The following is a 21,188-nucleotide window of genomic DNA, read 5'->3' as shown; positions in this document are numbered from 1 at the left end:
CTGAAAGAAGCATCTTCAATAGTAAATAGGCTGATCCAAAGATAATAGGCATCATCTGCTGTTCTTTACCCAATCTCCAATATTGTTTAGTTTGATCAAATTAGTTAGAGATTCAGAATCTAACAATAACAACAACGAGTATTCAATACACACACCATTTTTCAATATGAGAAAAGTACACCAACAACAACCATTAGCCTCGACGAGCAACACCAACAATTATCAATTTTCCCAACAATTTGTTCAACCATATCCAAACTATTACAGAGCTCAACCTTCTCAATTCATTTCAAATTCATTCTATAATCAACCACCAACCAATAGTGGTCCAGTGTACAACAATATGCCAGCTACCCAATACTATTCTAATCCTTCAATGATTACCTATGGAAATCCAAGCTCTAGATATTCCCCTTCCAAAATACAAAAACCAAAGAAGACTTCTCCAATCATGAATAGATACCTCTCGCCCAAGTTATTGGCAAATTCTGGTGTCATGAATAATGTTTATCACCCAAGCTCACAACAAACAATTTCTAACGCTTCAGTTCCAACTGTAATTTACACAAACAATAGCTCTGTACAATATTCAAACAGTCAACCACAACAACAAACCTATGTCAAGCAAACATATAAGGGTGGAATGAAATCATCGACCTCAATCCCTTCCATTAATACAACACAAAACAGAAACTACTCTAATTCAAACAACTCACAACCAATGATGACAACCAATACCAACCAACAACAACAAGCTTACCAACACAGATATCCAGCCAATTCCAATCAAAACATGGCTATGCAACAACCAATCCCAATCAACCAACACAAGAGCTATGCTGCTACAACCAAGCCATTGATGAGACAACAACAAACTGTTACAAGAAATCCTCAAACCAGTAACGACTCAATGTATTCCAGTACTACTACCGCTACCACTAACAATCAAGTTCATAAGCATTATCACCACCACTACCCTTCCAATACCTCGGAAAAGACAATAATGCATCACGTTTTGAACGCTAACAATACCTCTGTTAACTCATCCATTAGCTCAATTGGTTCAGCAGCCTCTAACGTTTCAAGATTGAGTACCAACACAAGTATTTTGAGCAACATGAGCGATGTTTCTGAGCATGACTATTTGTCAGAACAACGCCAAATGCCTCAAAATTCAGGTTCTACTTTAGAATCGAGAACAAGATCTTGGAGCAGTTTTACACCAAGTTCTAATCAACCATCGAATACTAACCCTTCTGAAAAAAAGAGTGAAGTTGTAGAAAGAAAGCCATCAAAGGCTCTCGAACCAACAATGGTCGAACATGATGATCAAGAAGCTAGCTACAAGACCTTATCTCAAAATCGCTCAGCTGCTTGGATGTGGTCACCAACTAAGATTCAAAGAGCACAAGAAAGAACCAAGAGACAAATCATGAGTGTCCTTCTCTCACCATCTAGTTCAGAAGATGATGAAGATGAAGAAATTTTTGCCAAGATTCAACAACGTTACAATGAGGCAACTCTCAGAATTAATTCAATTATCAACTCTGTTCCTCCAACTACCTCAACAAACAATAAGCACGATGCTTGCATGCAAACTGATGAGAGTACCTTCCAAAATACAAGACCAGCTCCAAAGAAGGCTCCTCAACTCTCTGACAGTCACGACTCTGATTCAATTAGAAGTAGACCAACCGCATTCAAATCCCAAACCTTGACATCTTCCATGCAACAACAAAAGGATAAGATTGATAGCTTTTATCTTCCTCCAATTGTTTTCCCTCCAAGTTTGAGCGAAGATATGGACTTTAACATTGACTCTATCAGAAAGTCCTCTCAAAAACAAGAAAGCAATCACAGTTTGAGCTCCTCTTCCAGTTCTGAGGGCACCTTGTTATCTCCAATCAACTATGCCTCTTCTACTATAAGTCTGCTCAACCAATATCAATCTCTGGTGGTAACAATAGATACATTGTTGATTCAATGATCAATAGTGTTCTCGACGAAGAGCTCAAGGATGATGAAGATATGGTTTTGTATGACGACTTTGATTCAGAAATATCGACATCCTCAATTGGTTTTGGGGAGTGCAGCTTGTCTTCATTTGGTTCTCCATGCTCAGTTGGTAAGATTGATCTTTCTTCAAGCCCAGATGGAGTTCTTTCCAACTCTGAGGAGATGAGAAGAATGGTTGAGAAGGAAATCTTCCTCTCCAGAAACAAGCCAAAGGACAGAATTAAGTTTTCTGAAGACTCTGTTGAACTTTTCAGTTTTAGACAACAATCAAGACAAATCTCAACTGTCTCGCTTGTTTCTCATTGTATCAATCAGATCTTCCTTAATGGAAGTCCTGAAACAACTCTCTTCTTGGAGAGAATGATCACAATTGTGTGTGACAGAGCTGATATTGATTTCAGATGTACCTTGTCAGCACTCTTCTTTATGGTCAAGCTCCAAAACCCAACTTTTATCACTGACGAGAATAACTTTAATTTGATCAATGAATTCCAAAGAAAGTCTGCCTTTGGAAATATTGAACCTTCTAACTTTATTTACACTTTCTTTGTTTGCTTGATGATTTCATCCAAGATCAACGAAGATAACTACTACAACAATAAGACCTTCTTCAAGTATATGGCTGTTAATGAATTCAAGCAAATTTTCCATGCTTTTAATTTAGATAATGCCTTCAACTATATGAATGACATGGAATTACTCATGGTCAAAGAAGATGGAAGTGTACCAGTTCAACAAACCCTTAGTTGCAGTGAGCGTGTACATAGTCAAACACTTGCTAACGAAAGGTATAAGAAATATTTCCAACAATTTAACATTACCGAAGTGAATATTACCATGGCACTCAAGTATGATGTCTGTGTCAAGGAAGAATCTCTTTGTAACTTTTTAGACAAACTCGAAAGAGTCAACGAATCATTACTCATTTGCTAATTCAACCAATAATAAATTATTACTATTGGTCAATCAATTACTCATTTTCAGTTTGTTCTTGTACTTGACTTTGAGTATTTTGCAAAGTTAAACCTCCTCTGCTTTCATCAGTGACAATATCTTCCTCTTCCTTATCTTCCATATCACTCTCGTCATCACCTTCCTCACCTCCTTTCATATTAATCATTAGATAGAATTCATCAAAATCAATCGTTCCATTTCCATCTTCATCCACTTCTCTAATGATTGCCTCAATGTCTACCGTAAAACCAAACTCCATAACTGCATCTTTCAATTTCTCTGTACTAATAACACCAGTTCTATCAAAATTACCTCCCATAGCAACAAAGGCACTCAAAGTTTCATTGTCATGGACTGGTCTATCTTGCTTCTTTTGATTTTCAATGAGTGAAACCAATTCTTGAATTGTTATAAAATCTTCCATCTGAATTCCTTGAATGTAATCGAAGAGTTCATCCTCATTGAAGGGAGTTTCCAATTCTTTCAAAACCTTTCTCAAATCCCACAATTCCAACTTGGTTTGGTCATCCTTATTGGCATAATTTGCAAAAACCTTCAAAATTTGTTTGACATCATGCTGAGAGAGAATATGCTTATTGTACGTCAATTGATGAATATCAATCCCACCAACATTATTCATTGAATTCATATTTCCGAGCAAATTAGTGGAAGATGTAGCAACTGGCATTGGTGGTGGAAAATCAAACTCTGTCATAAAAGTTGATGTTACGTTAGGCATGTAGGCAGAGAGTTGAGAAGGTCTGACACCCTCACTTCTTGTTCTTCTCTGGATTGGAGTTTCATTGATTTCATTCAATCCGGGAGGAGACATATCTTCAACGGCCGATATATTACCAAAACTCGAGGATGATGATTGGTGTTTCATCATTCGAGGAGTGGAACTTAGGGCCGGATATGAAGTAACTGATGATGAAAATTGGACAGGCATTCTTAATGGCCTAAATTCTAGTTCTTCTTTTCGTTACTAGTAAGTGAATAAAATTTGCTGCTAAAAGTTTAATGACTATTGACTTTGTTTTTCCTTCTTGTTTTTATATTCCTTAGAGAGAACAGAAATAATTTCCTTGCTGAATGTTGTCTCTTTTTTTTTTAAGGGTTTCATGCAAGAGACAATTTGTAACGGTTTTTTTTCTTCAGTAGATCCAAAAAAATAGATAAGGAAGCGATAATGAAAATTGTGATTGTTAAAGATTGGGTATTGGGATTGAGAAGTAATCAATCAACAGCTTGTTTTTTTTAAATATCAATAAAACTCTCCACAGAACTGGCAACTTTGACAGCTGTCAAAGGTGTAAAGTTTAGCTTTTGAATTGTTCCAAGGGAGTCTAATTAATGAAGTGTGGAACTAGTTCTGAAATAACACTTGCTGACTATTTCTCTATATTTTGTTAAATTTGTTTGATTATTTGGACCAAACATCTTCCTCAGATCAACACATTTCATCCCACTAACCTACAACAACACTTCGGCAAATCATTACAACATATATTGGCTAGAAATAAGCATAGCGCCCCTCAAGTCGTTCAATAACAAAGGGCCCCAGAACTGTAATGAAAGTAGCTTCTCTGATCATTATCAAAAAAAAGTCACCAAATTTTCCTCACTTGTGTGTGTCCTTAATAACTTTAACCAATGAAGATTTCCTTCCTATTGGCATTCATCCTATTGGTGATTGGTTCCTTATTATTGTTAGGAGTGTTGGTAGATGGGGCCCTTCCGAATATCATGTCACAAATGAAGGAACAAATCACTGTTATGGAAAGCAAATGTTTGATAACAATGAAGGGATTGAATTGTCCTACAACAAGTAGTAGAAGAAACCTCATGGATGATCATTTACCTATTATTGCCGGAGTTGGTTATAGCAGAGAGGATCACACCATTCGTCCTCAAATTCTTCAATCTCCCTCCAGTGTTCCAACATCAGGTGAGGAATCTGTGGTAAAAACAATGAAAAGCGCTCAAGAGTACTTTTCCATGTTGTTTCCAAGGGATGGTCAGACAGTTTTTAATGGACTTTATAGTCATGGATCTGCAGCTACTGATCTAATCTTTTCAAGATTCTTTGAGGGTAATTTGTTTATTGCTGATATTCAAAAGCAATATTTCACACATACTGTTTCATTGTCTACAATTCAAGTCACTGATGAATTTCAAATGATTATTGATTTACTTCCTTATGAAATGGATACTGACTTGTACATGCAAGTAATTACATCATTTGGTGATTCTATTGCCACAAATATTGTTTATGGAGGTGTTATTGATTTGACAACCTCTGTCAAGTCATGTTACAATGATCCAAGCATGTTGAGTTACTTGGATTTAGAATTACAATTATCAATTGATGATCAAACTGATACCTCCAGTCTTCCTAATGGTTATATTAGATATCATAAGGTAGCTCAATTGGACATTGTTGGTGGAAATCCTCAAATTTCATCAAAAAGAGAAAGAGTGTCAACTTTTGCTTCCAATCCAGTCCCTGTTAAATTCGAAACTATTCCAATTTGGAGAGCATTCCCTGATGGTCCAAAACAAGCTAATATGAAGATTATTTACAATAATTATATCCAATCAAAGGCAGACCAAGTGAATCAAATGATTAATGACCTAAATGCAAAGATGGCTGCAGATGCTTCCAAACTTCAACCAGTCACTGTTTTTAAACAAGATCGAAAGGATTCTATCATTGAAAATTTTGGTTCTAGAACGAGTATTGCTAATGGAAACTCTGTTGAAATCGATGCCTTTGTAAGAATGGTTTTCCAAGTCAATTTCCCATATGATGATCCAACTTTCATTATTGGATTGAGACCTAAGATTTACAAGAATTTGGATGGATCCTTCTATTTCAATTTCCTCAGAGGAGATTGTGATCAATATAACTGGGATGTTTGTAAATGGACTTCTTATGTTTTAGAAACATTTGGTGGAGTATCTCTCAAATCAAGAACAGGAAAGGATGAATGTATTCAATTGGCATTTGGTCAATCAGTTCAAACAAGATACACAACTTCTTACTTGTATGTTTGCACTGGTTGTACACCTTACATTTCACAAGATGGTAAATCATTGAGTTGTGGCTGTCCGTACATTGAATAAATTTGCTAACCCTAACTCAGGGATCTTCTTCAGAGATTATTCATTGTAAAACTATACTCTACATTTGATGGAACAACTTTGAATTTCACACTAAAATGTGTTGGTGATTATTTAAGCCTCTACACTGTAAAACTAGAAACAAATTACAGAATGAGTGAATATAATTGTCCCAGTTAAGTTAATTTAAATATTTTTAATGGTTCTGACTTTTGTGGATTTGTATTTGACCGTACGTTCTTTTCACTTTAGATTTAACTACCGAATATGTAAAAAAAATCGTTTTGGGGTCATTTATTAAGAAGAGTCAACAACTTGCAAGAAAAAAATGCCAAAACTTCTTAACACTCTTTTATTGCTCTTGCTATTGCTTGCATTTGTGAATTGTGCAATATTACAGAATCTGTTGGGATGATTTCAAACTTAATTGGATTCGTTAAAAATTTCGCGGTCTACAGGATTCGAACCTGTGCGGGTCGCCCCAATTGATTTCTAGTCAATCACCTTAACCACTCGGTCAAGACCGCTTCATGATTTTGAGATCTTGTTTCCTGATATATTCATTATTAGTTGTGTTTTTGCAATTTATTTTGAACTCCGAAATTTCCCTTTTTAAGAAAAAAATTCTAAAAAAATCTAAGCAAATTCGTTGTAAGCGAAGCAGAATAGACGAAGTTGATTTAGAAATACTTTTAAATGATGCAATTTAAAAACTATCCATATCTGAAAAAGAACTGTCTGAGGGAATGTATCGAGATTGATGACTTTCTGGGATGTGATACATTCCATCATCATACTCTTCATCCTCACTGTAAGGATAGTTTTCATCATCATCACCAAATGAGGAGCCATCTTGGTAGAAATGACTATGTGGTACATGTTTCTTCTGTTCCAATTCCATAATTTTCAGTGAATATTCATAACTAGAGGGAAGATCAAAATCAATGGATGGGGATAGATGGCTGATTCGATTGGTTGTGTTTTGCTTATTGGATTTGGGCTTTGGATTTGTTGTGGAGACTTGAGTTATTGGTACAACTGAATCTAAGAATCCTTCATCAAAGCTTAGAGCTGAGGAGTAACTAGAAGTAGAAGGTCTAAAGCTTCTAAACTGTGCAACCTCTTCTTTGAATAGTGACTTGTTAGGTTCAATAATCTTAGGAATGTCTTGTTGATCTACCTTTCGTGGAATGAGTGTTACTGGAGGAGCGGTTGACTCTACTCTAACTACAGGGGGTGGAGGGCTAGCTTCCATAAGGGTTGCATCACTAATGAACGAAGATGGTTCTTGCTGTACTCTTTCACATCTTGGAAAATCTGACATGGTATCAGTGTCTGATTCTTCTTCTTCAGTTGAAGAGTATTCCTCTTCAGTTTCTTCTTCCTCTTGAGCTTGTACTTTTTGATGAGGGTGCACAATCTTTGGTTGTTGTGTAAGCTTACCAAGAACAGGATGATTGTTATCTATATTTCTCTTCTTTGAAATATTGGAATTATTAATATTACGATTTGTACCTGTATTGTGAAGATGGGATTGAATGAGTGGCTTTGATTTTTGAACTCTTTCTGAAATCTTATCTATTGATATGACTTCTTGGGTGAGAGTTGTAATTGGGCCAAAAGAGAAGGCCACCTCAGACATATTCATGGTTTGGTCCTCCTCCTCCTCTTCTTCTTCTTCGGTTAGTCTGTGATTGATTGGGTGAGGCTCCTTCTCACTTCTTAGAGTATGAAGGATGGTCAACTCCTCGCCATCCATATCAATGACTGCTCTTCTTCTGTTATTCTCGAAATGTATTTGGTTGTTGGTACGATTATTATCATTGTTGGGTCTTTGATTTGTGGCAGGTAATACAGGGGGGGCCATATGCTTAACGTTCTTCCTACTCGCCTCAATAATGTTAAATATTGATGGTAGATTACTTAGAGTCTCAGTATGAGCCTCCTCATCAGAATACTCGCCACTATCATCATCTGATTTCCTATTGCCATGTTTTGAATTCACCAAATAGTTATAGTAAGGTATCGTAGAGAGTCTGGCATTCTTGCTGATTATATTGGGTGGTGAATCATCAAATTCAATATTGATTGCACTAGCAACGGTATCAATACTAGAAGGTCTAGGTCTGTCAGAGAATGATGCTTTTGAAATTCTAATAACACTCCCAGTGTCGCTGTTAAGTGAGCCCTCATCATCATTATCTGATTCCATCATCTTGATCTCTTCAAGGAGTTTCTTGGTCTTTTGATAGTTTCTAATGCTCTCCTTCAGCTTATCTCTACACCTCTTCTTGGCATAATATTCTTCGTTAATGTAAAGGAGACTATCTCGTTTGTTTCTTGGCTTTTTCTTTTCATTATCAACTTGCCAATCCATACTATTATCAACATGTCTGTGAATTTGAGTTTCAATCAACTCAATTAGGGATACATATTTCTGACTATTGCAAATAATCGTACCATTTGAGCAACTGGAATTGCTAGTTCGTGTTGAAGAGCTTTCAAAGGATAGCTCCTTGAAGAATTGTACACTCTCACTGAAATTAACACTATAGTGTTTATCCTCATCCACTTCTCCGTTCAGATAATTGGTAACAAATTTTGGTACATCCTTGCCTTTCTTTGATAAAAGTATCTGTGCTGGTCTTTCCTTTGAAGTTTCAGGAATAATCTCACTCTCATCGTAAGTTTCATCAATTGAGGAACCAGAACGAATCAAAGAGGCACATCTTTCATTCCATTTCAGTTGAAACAGTTTAGGGAAAGAGTAGAGCTCGGAACATTTAGTCATGTGCCCTGCCTTAACCCAATTCAATACCTCGACATCATGCATGAATGAGCAAAAAGGTCCATTACTTGGTATCTCCTTGTAATCTTTGAAAATAATAGAAGTTATTGTCATGAGCTGAGCATCTGAGGAAGAATGGAATTGTGGGTCCTTGTGACATCTCTTATCGTATCTGTGTTTGAGTGCCTCGGGTATTCCTATTATTGACCTTTGGGTTGATGATGCATTCGGAAGAGGTGGATCTGGATACCGACCTAAGGTATTTTGTTTGGCTCGCTCATGCTCCTTAGTGGCAAGTCTATGAATTCTACTCTCACTCGAGCTTGGTTCAGTATTATTAGTTTTGGTCTTCACTGATGTGTGGAATAGAGTCTTTCTTCTGGCTGCCTCTAATCTGTGATTAATGGATACAATCTTGTTACCAATTCGATTGACTTCAGTAGTAAGCTCTGCAGAAATTTCCATGGTAACTTTACAAACAGCCCTTAATTGCGCCAAAATACCAATCATGGATTGAAAATGATTGTCTCGTTTGATGGACATTATTTCCATTTCACCATCCGTACTTTTAGAACGACTACCTTTCAAAAAGCTTGAAATGAATCCATTTTTCGATTGTTTCTTTTGTTTCTCTTGTGGGTTGGGAAATGGATATGGAATGTTCTGAAATACGTGTCTATCAAGTCCTTGTTCGTGTCTCTTTCTTCTACTCAGAGCCATACTCGAAAATGTGAGAGTATTTTCCGATTGAGTGGTTGTGTCTGTTGTTTCAGTTTTCGATCGTCCTCTTGAGGATTGACGATTTGGATTTACATTAATTACCAAATCATAATTCTTTTCCTTCTCTTGCTTCTTCTGTTTTGGTTGTGCTTTTGTGTTGGAAACATAAAGTTGACCGCACGATTCATAAGGGTTGATCTTTCTAACAATGAGCACCATTGTCTTATTTTTTCCTTTGGATTGGTGTAGTGCCAGCTCCAACGAATCCAAATCATCTCCCAGTGGAGAACATCCATAAATAACTTGTATCCAAATCTTCAATCGTAACCGATTTGTTCTTTCACAAAAACAAAGTGAAACTCCTTCCTAATAGGTTCCGTATCAATCTAGTTAAATTAGATTGATACGGAACGAAAAAGCTTCAAAATAGATTAACAAAAAGAGCCTCTCAGTTCTCAAACTTTAATATTACTGCGTCATTGTGCAGCGATCATGATTAGAATTTTGTCATCATGCGAAACAGAGTAGATAGCTTCTCTACGGGCTTTTGCATTTTTTCTTGTTGAATTTTAAATTTATTTTGGTTTTTTTATTTATTTTACTGTTTTAATTTTTGTAAAGTTTCAATAGAGCCATCCCAAGGAATGATTGAGGCAGATATTCGGGAAACTATTGAAACTGCTGGTCTGAAATCTGAAATATCTTCACTCTCTTTCAGATCATATTCGTACGATACAATTACATTACCAAATTGTGAGTAGAATTTCATGCTAATTGTTCTCTCTTGTTGAAAGTATTCCACGCCAATTACATCTCCTTCGGAATTAATATTAGAAATAGTATAGGCACATGTTCCATCAGAATGTTTGGAGTGAGTATTAACACAATATCCTCTTCCTCTTGATTTTCCACAACCAAGATAATAGTGTAGAGAGTAACTGTCTTGATTTCTAGGCTGATTTTCAAAGCCATCCACTCCCACAAGAGTTATCCATGCATTCGACACTTCTTCATGGTAATTTGTTAAGTGAATTGCCCAATAATATCTGAAATGTTTCAGTAAATTCTTTCTAGCTCTACAAGTCTCCCAATCACCATTCAAGATCGTGTGGCAAGAATGAAAGCAGTGGTCATTATTTGTGAAATCAACAAGTGAATAATGAACTTCATCCTCTCTCGATTTAAGAGGTATTCTCTTTGGAAATCCACTCTTATCAAATGAAAAGGCTCTAAACAAACAATATAAGAAAAAGTAGGCATTTTCACAATGCTCCTCATACAATGTCTTGAACTCATTCTCATTCAAATAATGTAAAATTCCCTTGATCAATCCATTGTTTTTAAATTCTTTAATTTGATCTAAAAATTCATCGAGTAATTTCTTCAGCACTCTCCCAATATTCATTTCTTTCTCCGATACTGTAAAAGTTTCCTCTTGGTTATTGATCATGGACCGGAGTGTATTTTCCCAAATAATAGATGAAGAAAGGAGAATATCTCTCATCCTCTTGTTGATCTTCATTAGGGAGAAGAGTGTCTTGGTATCTAAAAACTTGCAAACAACAAACTCAAATACTTCTGAGGGAATTTCTACTAAAAGATTTAGTTTCATTTTTTTAATTTTGGTTTCATAATCTCTAAAGATGAGATATAACTTGAATAAATTTACGAGTTATTATTTCAGAAAGTTTGGTAAAATCATTTATTGTTTCTTTCCAGTTTGTAAAGAACAATGTTTAACAAATATTGCTGAGGATTGGTCGGATGGGATAACCAATCGAGGAATGTCCTGTCTCTTGAATCCTGATCTTTTTTGAATCTTTTTTTGTTTCAATTCACTGCTCTTGGAGAGGACATTGCTCAATACTTTTGATACAATGGTAGCAGTTGCTGCATTGATATTTTCAGTTGTTGTGGGCTGTTATTACTGGTTGATGGTTCCATATCTTGTGAAGATTTTTCATTGCTATCCAATGATTTAGCTGAGGAAGAACTGCAAGGAGTGAGAGAGCTCACACTTCTGGTGGCTTCATTGACTTTTCTATACTTGCTACATTTCAAACGAAACTCTTCTTCAAATAAGTCTTTTGCTGAAATGTTTGAGGGAATTGAGGTTGGGAATTGGAATGAAGGTGGAGGAGGCATAAGTTGGGATTCATTAGAATTACTACTAATGGTACATGAAGTGGTGGTGGTTGTGGAGGAGGATAAACTAGTCATATCAGATGTGTTACAATTAGGATTGAGGTTATTATTAGAATTGAAAGAGAGTTGGTGGAGAGAAGTTAGTGACAACCATGTAGAACAAGGAGTGCATGGTGGTTCGTCATTCATTAGTGAGGAGTTGTTTTCATTTTCAATCTCAGTTGAGTGATGAATAAATGAAATAAAATTACTGGTATTATTGGTATTGCTATTCATTACCGGGAAGGGAGAATCAAATTGGGAAGGGAAAAGGGAACAAGATGATGAATTTGTTTGTTGTTGAAGTGGAGGATAACGTAAAATCATTATAAAACTATGGGAAAATGGGTGACAGAATTTGAATGGGAGAGAATGGGAAAGGATGTTGTTCAATATATTTTAATATCTATACTATTGTATTGAAATAGAACTACTAAAAGAGAGGCGACCAATGAATGAAACTGAAAATGATCGTTGTTGTTTACCGAACAAAGATGATGATGGAGAAAAGGCTCTGGAGAATTTGAAAAACGTTTGGCCTTTCCGCACTTTGACAAATCGAGGAGTAGAATTGATAGGTTTTTTTTTAGATTTTTAATCAAATACTTTTCCAGCGCGAAGTGGCTTTATCAGCGGATCTAGTCGTTAGTTTTATTTTTAAACTTGTTTTTTTGGCGGGCCAACGTTGTTTTGTAAATTGAAGTGGAAGCAAGAGGAAAATTACTATTGCAATTCCACGTGTATACTTCTCAAGAAAGTTTGAACAAGGATGGAAATTGATTTTGAAATTGAATTAAGGATCAATGTTGGTCCATTAAATTGACATTCAATTTTACACAGTACATATCTTTGAAAGAAATTGTAAACTAGTTTGCATTTTACAATGAGGTTTTCCAACATTGAAAATCTCTTCAACTCCGATTCAATTTTGATTGAAAAGATGATAATGGTAAAGTTACTAAATTATATTTTTATTCACACATGATATGCAACGTCATCAATAGTCATGCTGATTCATTGATTCAACAATTTTCTTCAACGCCTCAGTAGACTTGCAATTTAAATTCAGATTCAATCAAAACAATGACATTGGTGTTGCTCAGTCAATATTGAGATGAGAATTGAGAATAAAAATAATATATCCGTTTCAATCAGTTTGTTAATATTTACAGTTAATCGTTGCAACAATTTATTTTTGAGATTGTTGAACTCCTTTTTCAATGAATGAAACAATTTGAGATTCCAACTTTGAGAAGATGGCTGGAATGAAATCACAAAAGATATGGAAGCAGTGGAAAGGAATAGTTTCAACGTGCTTTTCTACACTGAAATTATTCTTGTTCAAAATTGAAATAAATTTGTCAATCTCCAAAGTCAAACGTTCATTTCTACTATAAGAAAAGAGGAATCTATTGGTTATATCCTTCATTCTATCAATTCTATCCTTTGAGAAATAGTTTGGAGATAGATTTTTACCTCTTTCAAGTTGATTAAATCCTAATGGAATTCCCCATTTTTTGAATTGATTAAGGGCCTTGTTTGGAAGGGCTCTATCAACATGTTTTGCATCACACATTCCAGGACTTGTCATTGTAACGTCACACCAAGGTGATAATCCAATAACTCCTACAATACAATTATACTTGTCATCCAATCCATTTTGTTGTCTTTCCTGAGCTATTCTATCGACCAACATTGTGGCCAAGTGTCCTCCAGCGCTCTCACCAATACTAATCACATGCTTAGCACCCTTTTCATCAACTAGCCACTTGAATGCCTTGAATGCATCCTCGATAGCATCCTCAATAGTATGCTCTGGATACAAACTATAATCCACTCCAAACAAATCAAATCCATTGGTTGAGCAAATATTCTCCAAAGTATAGCAAGTTGAAGGTTCTCCCATCAAGTATCCTCCTCCATGGAAATGAATCAGTGCAACTCTTCCAAACTTGTTACAAATTGAATTTCTCTTACTCTCTTCAAGTTTATCATGGAAATTGAAATAGATACTAGGATGCTTGTTAGGTAATTCAAAGGTCTCTCTCAAAAAGATCTTTTCATCTGGAAGGTAAAAAGGACCAGCCTTCGATTGATGTATTCCTCCAGGCAAGCTTGTTCTGAATTTGATAATTTCATCAATAATCTCTTCTCTTTTCTTATTCTTATCCATAAAATCATTATCCACATAAAGATTTTTATTCTCCTCCGAATCGAATTTTCCAATCAGTGTATCCATCATGTTCATCAAACTCAACTCTTCCTCCGATAAATTCTTCAGTGATGAATCACCTTCTCTCATCGTTTTAGCTCCCTTCCAATATTTCATTTGCAATCGGAAGGAGTGAAATACTAATCGTGTAATTTGTGCAGGGAGGGATAACTTTTTGAAAATTCGCAGGTAGAGTGACCACAGTGCCATTCCCGAAAGTATGCCAATCGGAATGTAGAATAGCAAAGACATTTTTTTTGTTGAATTTGTTTCTAAAAGGTATGTGGCTTTACAATTTATATTGGGAATGAGTACTGTACAATGTGAATACATGGCGACAATATGAATTAATTTGGTAATTTTGTAGCAACTTGTTGGGTTAGGATCATTTTACTAAATGGCTCCTTAATGATCTGATTTGTACAATGAGTTCATTAAAATTTGTAAAATGGTGTAGGAGGTCTATGGAAGATCTCATTAAATAAGTGAATTATTATTTAAAATTTCAAAAATGTTTTTAATGTAATTTTGCCATGGAGAAAATAGCATCATTAACTGGAACAAAAGCAACAGGAGCAAGTCTCTTATTGGCATCCCATACTCTCACAACCTTATCAGCACCACCACCTGTATAAATAAGTCCCTTATTGTAAACAATTTTTGTAATACCACCACGATGAGCATTCTTAACTTCATCAACCTTCTTTAATCCCATTCTAGTGTCCAAACTACGGATACATCCAGCATTATCAGCACAATAGAGCATGTTATTATTATCGTCCAAAGAAAAGTGCATGACAGTATTTGTTGAAACATTTTCAGCTCTCATTGAAACCTTGTTACCTCTCAAATCAACACATTTAATACTCTTATCGGATGAGCATGAAATTAAAGTGGCCTTTGATTGGAGGTCAGTAACTTTAACGTGACGAACATCACTGGTGTGCAATTTCATTTTGGCTACTAATTTTTGTGTGGTGATATCATATCCTCTAATCATACCATCGTGTAAACATGATGAATAAACAACTGGATTGGAAGCACCTGTATCAACAGTTAAACTCCAAACTCCAATATCTTCCTTTCCTTCACGATGATTCAAAGTTGTTTCATAATTAATTTCATCAACTCTAGCATCTTCAGTAGTTCTCCATTTCCACACTCTAACTGTTGAATCCATACCACCTGTAACCAACAATGCTTCTTCAGCTCCCAACTTGGCATGAGAAACAGCTAAAACTTCCATAGAGTGACCCTTTCCTTTAACTGTGAGTGTGTCATGAGGACTTTCAATTTCTTCTGGTGGTTTTGAAGTATTTTCCAACAAGACAAGACATTCCATACTGTTGGCATCAAAGACTCTAACATCACCATCCCAACCACCACTAACAATACGATGTTTGGCATTCTCCGAAGAACCAAAACAAACAGAATCCAATGCAGAAACAGGCTTGAGATGTCCTACAAGTAAACCTGATGGTTGAATATCTTCTCCGTTATTATCATCAAATTTTCTAGAAAAATGATGGTACATTCTGATGAATGAATCTTGGCATCCGACTGTAACACCATTCACTACTTGGTGAGTTGTTGCTGTTGTTGTTGATGAAGTTGTTGCTTGTTGTTCGCTCATTTTTCTTCTTTTCGAAAAAAAAAACTTCAAATAAAATTTTGTTCATCCATACTATGAAGAGTATACGATATCCTTTCTTCTCTCTGCTAAAGAAGATTAGCATGTGTAATTTGATTCAATGACGCAATCATTTACATCATCAAAATAATTAATTTTTTAAATTTTAAAAAAAAATAATGGTAATGCCTTTGCTTACAGTGAAAATTTTATGATCTTTAAAAAAAAACAGCAAGATAACTCAATAATCCTCCGAATTATTCATCATGATGCGTCAATCACCAAAGGGAATGGAACAAACAATTTGGACTATTGCTGGTAATGGCATTAAAGGTTTCTATGGAGACAATGGTTTAGCAATAGAGGCTAAACTTTCCTCTCCATATGGTGTAGCTGTTAATCCCTATAGTAATGATGTGTATATTGCAGATTATAGAAATCATTGTATTCGTAAAGTGTCTGCATTGGATAATAAGATCACTACTATTGCTGGTACTGGAGTTGCAGGTTATTCAGGTGATGGAGGGCTGGCTTTACATGCTCAATTAAATTGTCCATTATCTGTTTCAATTCATCCAAAGAATGAGGAGCTGTATATTGCTGATTATTCCAATCATAGAATTAGAAAGATTTCATTAACCTATGGTACCATAAGTACAGTTGCAGGTAATAATACTGGAGGTACGTCAGGTGATGGTGGGTTGGCATTATTTGCTCAATTGTATTTTCCACAGTGTGTCAAGATTCATCCAATAACTTTTGATATTTATATTATTGATTTTGTTAATAACAAAATAAGAAGAATTTCTAATTCGTCTGGAATTATTTCAACATTTGCTGGAAATGGAACTGCTGGATTTTGTGGGGAAGGTGGATTTGCAACAAATGCTCAACTTAATGGCCCTAGTGGGCTCGATTTTAATCCAACTACTGGTGATGTTTATATTGCGGATTCGAATAATCATAGAGTTAGAAAGGTTAATTGTAAAAGTGGAATCATTACAACATTGGCAGGAACAGGAAAAGCAGGATATTCAGATGGTATTGATGCACAATTGAATTATCCATATGATGTTTCATTTTGCACTAGAGGTCAAATTATCTATGTGACAGATCGAAGCAATAACAGAATTTGTACAGTTTCACCAATTGATGGAAGAATCACTACAGTTTGTGGAATCAATGAAAAGGGATTTGACGGAGATGGTGGCCTTGCTATAAATGCAAAGATTTCTTCTCCATGTCAAATAGCAGTTCATGCAAAGAATGGAGATGTGTATTTCAGCGATTTTGGAAATAATAGAATTAGGAAAATTGTTGGATCCTATCATGCAACTCTGCTCAAACCACTTTCTTTCAAATTGAAAAAGTATGATAGAGACCTTGTTGATGGAACTAACTTGATATGCTGTAAGAGTGTATTTAATATTTTGGCTCCTCATTTCTCTAAATCTATTGTTTTCAATTCCTTTTTATTGAAACACTTAACTTCCACTCAAATGGAAATCATTCAACATTTAATTGATTCAATCATGTACCAACAATATCACGATAGTGAATGGTTTGACAAGTATGAATTGGTTGATATCTTGGCCATTCTTGGAATGTCAAAAGGATTTACTTCTCTGAAGAGAAAATTGGTAGATGAATTTACAAAATCATTTAGTCAATCTTGTGCTCAACTAGTTTCCAAAAATTTGGAAAAAGTTACACAAGCTAAAGACAGTGCACCTTTGTTCATTGATAATCCATTGCTAGACCAATTACTGGACTACTGTATTGGCCACGCTGCAAAAACAATGCAACAATCGGCAAGCGCAGTTGACATTCCAATATTTCAAAAACATCTTGTGCCGATTGCCAAAAAGCTATCCACTACCATAAATCCAATTACTATCAATGATGATGAAACATCAGATAAGACCACTAAGTCAGTTGAAACACTCTTCAACGACAAAGCAACAAGCGATATTACCATCAAGACGGGCACAAAAGAATTCTATGCACACAAAACAATTCTTGCATCCAACAGCCCATACTATGAAGCACTATTCAATAGTGGTTTTGAATATCAAGACTTGAAGGATGATATTTATGTTATTGATACTGAGGAATTCTCGGAAGACCTACATGAGATAGTTCTGAAATATTGTTATGGAGTTTTCGATGTTTCCAGTGTTCCAATCAATCAAGCTCTTCCACTTTTTAAATGTTTTGCACTTTATGACGTAAAGGAAATGATAGATTACTATTTGAATAATTTACAAATTACAATTGATAATTTTTGCACATTATTTGAACAATTAGGAAATTACAATGATTCAGTTTATGAAAGACTAATCAACTTTGGAGTGGAAAACATTCAAAACCTTTTCAACAATAGAGAAACACTGGCAAGACTTTCAACAGAGGTCAAGGATGAAATTTGTTTCAGAAAGTATAGTAGTAAATAATTTAATAAGTTGTTTTGTCTTTCCAATAATAATAACCTATTCTTCTGCTTGTTCTGTGCAACCAATGGATTGCATTAGCTCATTAGCCTTTTCCTCATTCTTTTCCACTCCCAAACCATTTCTATACATTTCGGCAAGTTCTTCTACAGCATTATCACAGAGGCTTAGAGAAGCCCTCTCAAACAATTCTATTGCTTTCGAATAATCCAATGGCACAGCTTTACCTTCCTTATACCACTTTCCTAATGTACAGATGGCCTCGAGATCACCCTCTTCAATCGCCTCATTAATCCACAACAAGGCATTTTCATAATCTTCAAGTAGATAGAATAATTCAGCCAAAGCAAATTTACAATACAGATCACCAAGTTCACTTCCTCTTAACAAATATTGCTTGGCTTTCTCCATATCTCTGTAGATATCATTACCTGAAAGGAGGACACCAAGACTTAACATAGCCCTTGTACTATCCATACTTGCTGCATTTTCATAATATTGAATAGCTTTGGGTATGTCAACTGGAATTGTTTCATCTCCAAATTCGTATATTCGTCCAACATTACAGAGGGCATGAACATTTCCACTTCTTGCTGCTCTATCACAGAGCATAAGTGCAAGTGGTAGATTTCTTTCCACCTTTTTACCATTCGCCAATAAGGCACCTGCATAGAGAGCAGCTCTAGTATCACCATTTAGAGCAGATTTCAAGTACCATTTGAATGCCTCATCCATGTCATCCTTATCATTCTCATAACAATCTGCAACACACAATTGAGCACTTGCATGTCCTAATTTGGCAGATTTCAGATAGTATCTGAAAGATTTTTCATTATCTTGCTCTACAAACTCACCTGTTCTATACATGACACCCAAATGATGCATTGCTTTGGCACTTCCTAATTTCGCAGCCTTATTAAAGTAGTAGAAAGCTTTCTCCTTATTAACCTCAAAGAGATGACCTTCCAAATAGATTTCGCCTAATCTACAAAATGCATCTTTGTCTCCAAGTGATCCTGCCTTCTTGAGTAGTTTCATTGCTCTATTGATATCTTCTTCTACCCCTTCTCCATCGAAATATAATAAGGAAAGATAGAACATTCCCGTAGTTCCTCCCATTCTGTCAGCCATTGAATAATATTCGATTGTTTTCGAAATATCCTTCTTTACAACAATGCCCTCTCTGTAAACAACTCCAAGATTAACAGCTGCCTTGGCTATTCCATTATTCAGAGCTTTCAAATACCATTCCATTGCCTCCTCTCCTCCACCTTGAAATTGAAGTGGTCCAATATCATACATGACACCAATTGTAAACATGGCTTTGTAATACTTGTGATCTACTGCCTTTTTGAAAAGTTCCGATGCATATTCATGATGAGTAGTTTTCATAATTTCTCCCATTTCAAAATAATACACACCAAGATTACTCAGTTGACCACTATTTTCTTCCAAATACTTTTCAATTTCTTCACAATTTGATTTTTCCATATTCTTCCCCTCAAATTTGAGTTTTTTCAAAGAATTTGCAAAAGTACTTTTCAGAATTGCCTTAAAGCTCGCAACACTAATCTCACTATTGTAAAGATTCAACGATTGCAAATTGGCAAAATTTTCACATTGGGCAATCTTTCTAACAAGCTCATCATTTAGTGAAACTTGTGAAAAATTCAATTTTTTGACACTTTTCAAAGCACTGCACTGACACATGCCAACAATTGCCTTTTCAAGTGCTGCATATCTGCCTTCCTTTCCTACTTTATTACACAATTCAATCTCATCTGTTTCCTCATCATCAATGTAATCATCCTCTTCAGAATTCTTCATCTTGAATGAAAGTTCAAAATTTATAGATGCCATTAAATTGTGCCATTCGTGTGAGAGTGGTGAACATTGTGAAATGATCAGTGTTGGTTTTAGGAAGGAAAAAACCTCGAGCCACATATCACGAGGAAGAAATTGATGCATTTTTTTTTTGAGTGTGAAATAATGAAATTGAATATTCAAAGAATTGGAATATACATTTTTAAAATGTTGAAAATTCAATTTCGAATGAAATGGACTATTGTAATTGGATTCTTTGCCTTTGGTAATCTCCAATAATGAGTATCAACGTTTGTGTAACCAGTAATGAACGAAAATCCACTTGAAACACCATGTCAGATCATAGTGATAATAGTATTATACTGTGAAGTTAGTATTTGTTTGGAATTTATTGAAATAGAATCACTTTGGACTTGCCGTTGAGATTAATTTCTACTAAAGTCATCTTTCAATAGAGTTGGTATTGGAATTTGGCTGTGGATTTGGAACAACTTTTCAATGTGATTTTTTTTGAACACTAGAAGGTATGTGCAAGACCAAAATGAGAAGCTTGTGTCTTATTAGACGACCTTAATTGACCAAACCAACTTGAAGCAGCTTACTCGAGTTTGGCGGTTTTATGGAAAGAATACTGCACCAAATAAATTTCTTCAGATATACAGATCTGGATATTCATGTTCCATTCTTAAATCCAACACTTCATCAAAACTATCGAAAAAACTATTTCGTGGTCTATAGAGCCCATTTTACTTCACTGCCTCAATTTCTACTTCTTTCGAAAGATTTCCACAATATTTCAGAACAAACTCTGCATCATATTGTAAATAAGTACACTTGATTGTCTCAGTATCTATTAAAATACATTGCAACACAAACTCCTTATCCATTCTAATAGTGCTTGGTGCATTCGCTAAATAATGATAGGATTGTTTGACTGCTTCCAAAGTAATTTCCTTATCATTTTTAAATTCTTCAGAAACGTATTGGTATTGTCTTGGACTTTTCTTGATCACCCTCAGAACAAGTTCTCTATCCTGAGAAATGCATGGCAACCAGAATAACAATTCGGAGACTGAATAACAAGGGCAGTGACAAGTTCTATATCATTTAACATACCATAAGGCAAATAGATTTCTAAAGATTCAAGTGCACTGCTTGCCATAGAATTGATACACTCTACTATGAATTCCTTATTTCGAACCAATGATTGATCAATAAATGTGAGTACTGATGCTGGTGAAACTTGCATCACTTTCACCATTAGATCTTTGTTCTTTTTCATAGCAC

The 21,188-nt window shown here is 35.3% G+C and overlaps 8 protein-coding genes and 1 non-coding gene across 9 annotated transcripts; 2 read left to right on the top strand and 7 right to left on the bottom strand.

Moving 5' to 3' along the window:
* Nucleotides 1-480: 480 nt before the first annotated feature.
* Nucleotides 481-3,919, bottom strand: NAEGRDRAFT_81367 (uncharacterized protein; the record flags this gene model as incomplete). The annotated part of the gene is made up of 1 exon (XM_002671922.1): nucleotides 481-3,919. One exon carries the CDS (start codon nucleotides 3,917-3,919, stop codon nucleotides 2,987-2,989), a length of 933 nt encoding a protein of 310 aa, XP_002671968.1. The 3' UTR covers nucleotides 481-2,986.
* Nucleotides 3,920-4,623: 704 nt separating this feature from the next.
* NAEGRDRAFT_72994 (uncharacterized protein) lies at nucleotides 4,624-6,096 on the top strand (the record flags this gene model as incomplete). The annotated part of the gene is made up of 1 exon (XM_002671996.1): nucleotides 4,624-6,096. The coding sequence occupies one exon, from the start codon at nucleotides 4,624-4,626 to the stop codon at nucleotides 6,094-6,096; it is 1,473 nt and encodes a 490-aa protein (XP_002672042.1).
* A 443-nt stretch (nucleotides 6,097-6,539) lies between these two features.
* Nucleotides 6,540-6,620, bottom strand: NAEGRDRAFT_t617. The gene has a single exon. It is a non-coding gene; the product is annotated as a tRNA-Ser (tRNA).
* A 3,579-nt stretch (nucleotides 6,621-10,199) lies between these two features.
* Nucleotides 10,200-11,213, bottom strand: NAEGRDRAFT_72992 (uncharacterized protein; the record flags this gene model as incomplete). The annotated part of the gene is made up of 1 exon (XM_002671921.1): nucleotides 10,200-11,213. One exon carries the CDS (start codon nucleotides 11,211-11,213, stop codon nucleotides 10,200-10,202), a length of 1,014 nt encoding a protein of 337 aa, XP_002671967.1.
* Nucleotides 11,214-11,282: 69 nt separating this feature from the next.
* On the bottom strand, nucleotides 11,283-12,357 carry NAEGRDRAFT_81365 (uncharacterized protein). The gene has a single exon (XM_002671920.1). The coding sequence runs from the start codon at nucleotides 12,110-12,112 to the stop codon at nucleotides 11,462-11,464; it is 651 nt and encodes a 216-aa protein (XP_002671966.1). The 5' UTR covers nucleotides 12,113-12,357; the 3' UTR covers nucleotides 11,283-11,461.
* A 596-nt stretch (nucleotides 12,358-12,953) lies between these two features.
* Nucleotides 12,954-14,249, bottom strand: NAEGRDRAFT_81364 (esterase; the record flags this gene model as incomplete). The annotated part of the gene is made up of 1 exon (XM_002671919.1): nucleotides 12,954-14,249. The coding sequence occupies one exon, from the start codon at nucleotides 14,247-14,249 to the stop codon at nucleotides 12,975-12,977; it is 1,275 nt and encodes a 424-aa protein (XP_002671965.1). The 3' UTR covers nucleotides 12,954-12,974.
* A 265-nt stretch (nucleotides 14,250-14,514) lies between these two features.
* On the bottom strand, nucleotides 14,515-15,630 carry NAEGRDRAFT_72989 (uncharacterized protein; the record flags this gene model as incomplete). Its single annotated transcript, XM_002671918.1, has 1 exon — nucleotides 14,515-15,630. One exon carries the CDS (start codon nucleotides 15,628-15,630, stop codon nucleotides 14,515-14,517), a length of 1,116 nt encoding a protein of 371 aa, XP_002671964.1.
* Nucleotides 15,631-15,896: 266 nt separating this feature from the next.
* Nucleotides 15,897-18,049, top strand: NAEGRDRAFT_72988 (uncharacterized protein; the record flags this gene model as incomplete). The annotated part of the gene is made up of 2 exons (XM_002671995.1): nucleotides 15,897-17,978; nucleotides 18,011-18,049. 2 exons carry the CDS (start codon nucleotides 15,897-15,899, stop codon nucleotides 18,047-18,049), a joined length of 2,121 nt encoding a protein of 706 aa, XP_002672041.1.
* Nucleotides 18,050-18,058: 9 nt separating this feature from the next.
* NAEGRDRAFT_81363 (Sel1 domain protein repeat-containing protein) lies at nucleotides 18,059-20,075 on the bottom strand. Its single transcript, XM_002671917.1, has one exon. It carries the CDS (start codon nucleotides 20,043-20,045, stop codon nucleotides 18,117-18,119), a length of 1,929 nt encoding a protein of 642 aa, XP_002671963.1. The 5' UTR covers nucleotides 20,046-20,075; the 3' UTR covers nucleotides 18,059-18,116.
* Between the last annotated feature and the right edge of the window lie 1,113 nt (nucleotides 20,076-21,188).

The sequence above is a fragment of the Naegleria gruberi genome (genome assembly GCF_000004985.1).
Source record: "Naegleria gruberi genomic scaffold NAEGRscaffold_57, whole genome shotgun sequence".
NCBI classification, from domain to species: Eukaryota; Heterolobosea; class Eutetramitea; order Acrasida; family Naegleriidae; genus Naegleria; species Naegleria gruberi.
This window is presented reverse-complemented; position numbering and strand designations above follow the sequence as displayed.